A 4,248-nucleotide genomic window follows, 5' to 3' on the forward strand; every position below is an offset into this window, starting at 1 on the left:
CCACAAATCCCATATATTAAAATAAGTTTCTGAAACATTTTAAAAAACTAAATATAAAAAGTAAAATTCATATTAAGTACTAGAAGAAAATGCAAGATGAAAAAAAAAAAAAAACACGTTACAAATTTTTGCTTGGAAAAGGCCTTTTTTTCCTAAATAGAATACTACTATAGGAACAGACAGAATAAATTACAAAAATGTCTAATTTTTGGATGGATAATTAAAAAGCAACATCACAATAAAGGATGACCTTTGGGAAGGGAAGGTTTGCAATGTATCTGATGGGCCTAAGAGCAATACCTATAATATAATACAAAGAGGAAATGGCAGAAATATAAATAGCCTATGAACATTTTGAGATCTCAGTTTCACTAACAGTTGTTAAATGCAGATTAAAATGGAAGTATTTCTTATTGCTCTGATTAGTAAAAGTAAATGGCTGGAGACCCCCAGTGTCAGCAAGGCTAAACGGAAACTGTACTATCATAGATAGCCTAAGGGAGAAGGAACTGTTACAACCATTTTGGAAAGAATTCCTGGTATGGCACTGTAGTATAAGCACTGAACTGCTAACCCAAAAGCTGGCAGTTCATTTTGCTCCTCAGGAACCCTATACAGGGTCACTATGAGTTGGAACTGACTCTACAGCACTTAACAACAACATCAAAACTGTCAGCATCCATTGACTTGGCAATTCTACTTCTGGGAATTGTTTTCAAGAACATAATCCTAAAAGTCACAGTGAATGGATATATGTCTGGAGATGTTCACCGAAGCACTAGTTGTGACAGGAAAAGTAAATATAACATTAGAACCTACAATGAAAGATTATATAAAAATTAAAACGTGATATAGTTCATAATTTAAAACTTTAAAAATGTTATCACCTTATAAAACATTTTTAGAAAGGTACACCAATGTCTGGCAGGTCATTCAAACAATTAAGAGTTAAAAGGTAGAAGATAGACAAAAGAGAATTTGCACTATTATATTCATATTTTCATTCTTTGAATTAATTGTGTATAAGTACCTACTATAACTACTAAAATACTTTAAAATATAAATATTTATAATATGTATATAGTATAACAATACTTAAAAACAAGATCAGAGTAAGAAGGTAAACTTGGATGTAGCAGGATTCTACTATCTACTGTTGGTTTCTGAAACTAGCATATTCTTTTTATAATTCTAGCAGAAAATGTTCTATATGGCAAACTTCCATCTATGAATGATTATAATGTCAAACATACTCTTTTCAATCAAAAATAATTTTGGTACAATATATAAGACATTGTACAGAGGATACAAAGACAAGAAGAGTTCCAAGAAGCAGCTGTTATGATGTTAGCCTTTTTATTTTTTCATATTTTTATTAGAACATCAGTTTTTTTAGAAGCTCTAATAGAAACAAAACCCAATACTTACTGGCTCCAAATATTTGAGTTAAGATACTTTTCTGATGGCTACAGTCAATGTTGTAAGGTGTCTCGCCTGCTTTGTTGGGCCTGTAAAGCAACCGTCCATCTTTCGGATTTCTTAAAAGAAGTTCTGCCAGTTTCCGACTCCTTCCACGAATAGCAATATGCAAAGGAGTATCTCCTTTCTATAAAATAAGGGGAGGAAAAAAAAATGAACTTTCATTTTGTAACATAGAATATATGAATATTAACATATACTTAGTAACAATGTTCATATTTCTGTAAATTAAAAAATCTGAGCTTTCCGTATTTTAGGAATACATACATAATATTAGGAATCCTGTATGGTGCTATAGGATAAGCACTGGACTTTTAACCGCAAGGTTGGCAGTTCAAATCCATTATCTGCTCCTTAGAAACCCAATAGAGGTGCTATGAGTTGGAACTGACTCGACGGCACTTAACAACAACAATGTAATATTAACTTACTGTCTTCATTTCTGACTCATACAGAGCCTAAAGAACAGAGTAGAACTCTCCCTAGGGTGTTGAAGACTTTATGGGAGGAGATAGCCTCATTCTTCTTCTGTGGAGTGGCTGTTTGTTTTGAAAATCACCAACCTTGTGGTGAGCAGCCCAATGCTTGACCCATTACAGTACCATGGCTCTTTTGTGTAATATTATACATACGTATTAATACAGTAAACATGTTAATTTTTATCTCTATATTTTCCTACAATTTCTTTCTCTGACGCTTGTTTAGTTTTTCCACCACATTCTTCTAGAATAAGCCATTCTTCTCACTCTCCCTCAACAAAGCAAAAGAGAAAAAATAAGTCAAGTCTTCCCAGGATATGGATCCATTTTTGTCATAGCTTGTAATTTATGCATTATTTAAACATTCACTGTGCAAGGATGCAAGCCACTTTCCTCAACTAATATGTATTCTTTATTGTAGTTTTCTTCTCTATTTTGTCTAAAAACTCCAAAATCCAAACTACTATCCCATCTAATGAATGCCTATGTTGGCACTATAGGATCAGCAATGAACTGCGAACCACAAGTCAGCAGTTCAAACCCACCAGCTGTTCCTTGGAAACCCTATACAGGGTTGCTATGTGTTGGAATTGACTCAACAGCTCTTAAAAACAACAACACCTCATCTAACAAGGAGCCCTGGAATTGTAGTAGGTTATAAGTTGGGCTGCAAGCCACAAGGTCAGTAGTTCCACAAGAGAAAGATGAAACTTTCCCCTCCCACAAAGACTTACAGTACAGACTTGAAAACCCTATTGATGCTGTTGTTAAGTGCCGTCAAGTTGGTTCCGACTCACAGTGACTCTACATAGGGTTTCAGAGGAGTGGCTGGTAAACTTGAATTGCCAACTTCGTGGTTCAAACCGGCCTTGCCATCCATCAAATTAACCCTCAGTGCCCATTCAGAAGAGAGGTGACCCAAAGGAATGCAGAAATCATCGGACAATCTCTCTGATACCCCATGTGAGTAAAGTTTTGCTAAAGGTAATAAAGAAACTGCTACAATCATACATTGACAGAGAACTTCCAGAGGGTCAAGACGGATTCACAAGAGGCCGTGGAATGAGGAATATCATTGCTGATGTCCGATGGATCTTGGCGGAAAGCAGAGAACATTAGAAAGATGTTTACCTGTGCTTTACTGACTACGCAAAGGCTTTTGATTGTGTAGATCATGACAAGGATGCCCTTTGTCACCACTCCTATTCAATACTGTGCTGGAAGGCTTAGCAAGAGCTATACAGCAAGACAGGGAAGTTAAAGGCATCCAAATTGGCAAAAGAGGAAGTAAAACTCTCTCTATTTACAGATGATATGATCCTATACATAGAAAACCCCAAAGACTCAGTAAAAAAGCTACTAGACCTCATAGGAAGACTCAACAATGTGTCAGGATATAAGATCAACATACAAAAATCAATTCAATTCCTCTACACCAAAAATGATAGCATTGAAAAGGACATTAGGAAAGCAATACCATTTACAATAGCCACCCAAAGGACAAAATATCTAGGAATAAATGTAACCAGAGAAACAAAGGACTTATACAAAGAAAAATACAAAACACTACTACAAGAAACCAAAAGAGACTTAGAAAAATGGAAGAATGCTCCTAGATAGGAAGACTTAACATTGTGAAAATTTCAATACTTCCCAAAGCAATTCACACATATAATGCAATTCCAAACCAGATTCCAACTACATTCTTCAAAGAGATGGAAAAAACAATTACAATCTTTATATGGAAAAGAAGAGACTAAAGATAAGCAAAGCACTGCTTAAGAAGAAGAATAAGGTTAGAAACCTCTCACGTCCTGACTTCAAAATTTACTACACGGCTACAGTGGTCAAAACAGCTTGGTACCGGTACAATGAAAGATACATAGATCAATGGAACAGAATCAAGAATCTAGAAATTAACCCATCTACATACAGCCAACTGATTTTTGACAAAACACCTAAATATATCTCACAGGGAGGTGATAGTCTCTTCAACAGATGGAAAGCGATATGCAAAAGACTAAAACAAGACCTTCACCTCACACCTTATACAAAAACTAACTCAACATGGATTAAAGAACTAAATGTGAATGAATCCCAGAATTATGAAGGCCATCAATAAAAAACTAAGGACAAATGTGAGGGCACTAATTCAGGGAATACACATACTACCAAACATTTTGAGAACTGCATAAACAAAAGTAGACAAAATAGATGAGTGGGACATACTAAAAATTAAAAACTTAAGTGCATCAAAAGACTTCACCAGAAGAGTAAAAAGGGAACCCAC

At 35.1% G+C, this 4,248-nt stretch overlaps 1 protein-coding gene across 1 annotated transcript in view; it reads right to left on the minus strand.

Annotated features, from left to right (window-relative positions):
• The window catches only part of KIDINS220 (kinase D-interacting substrate, 220kDa), a 151,173-nt gene that overhangs the window by 103,333 nt on the left and 43,592 nt on the right, over nt 1-4,248 (minus strand). Inside the window, exon 9 of the mRNA XM_006864003.1 lies at nt 1,429-1,606. Coding sequence (XP_006864065.1) covers nt 1,429-1,606 — 178 coding nt within the window. The remainder of the gene's footprint in view (nt 1-1,428; nt 1,607-4,248) is intronic.

Source organism: Chrysochloris asiatica, unplaced genomic scaffold, assembly GCF_000296735.1.
Source record: "Chrysochloris asiatica unplaced genomic scaffold, ChrAsi1.0 scaffold00058, whole genome shotgun sequence".
In the NCBI taxonomy this organism is placed as follows: Eukaryota; Metazoa; Chordata; class Mammalia; order Afrosoricida; family Chrysochloridae; genus Chrysochloris; species Chrysochloris asiatica.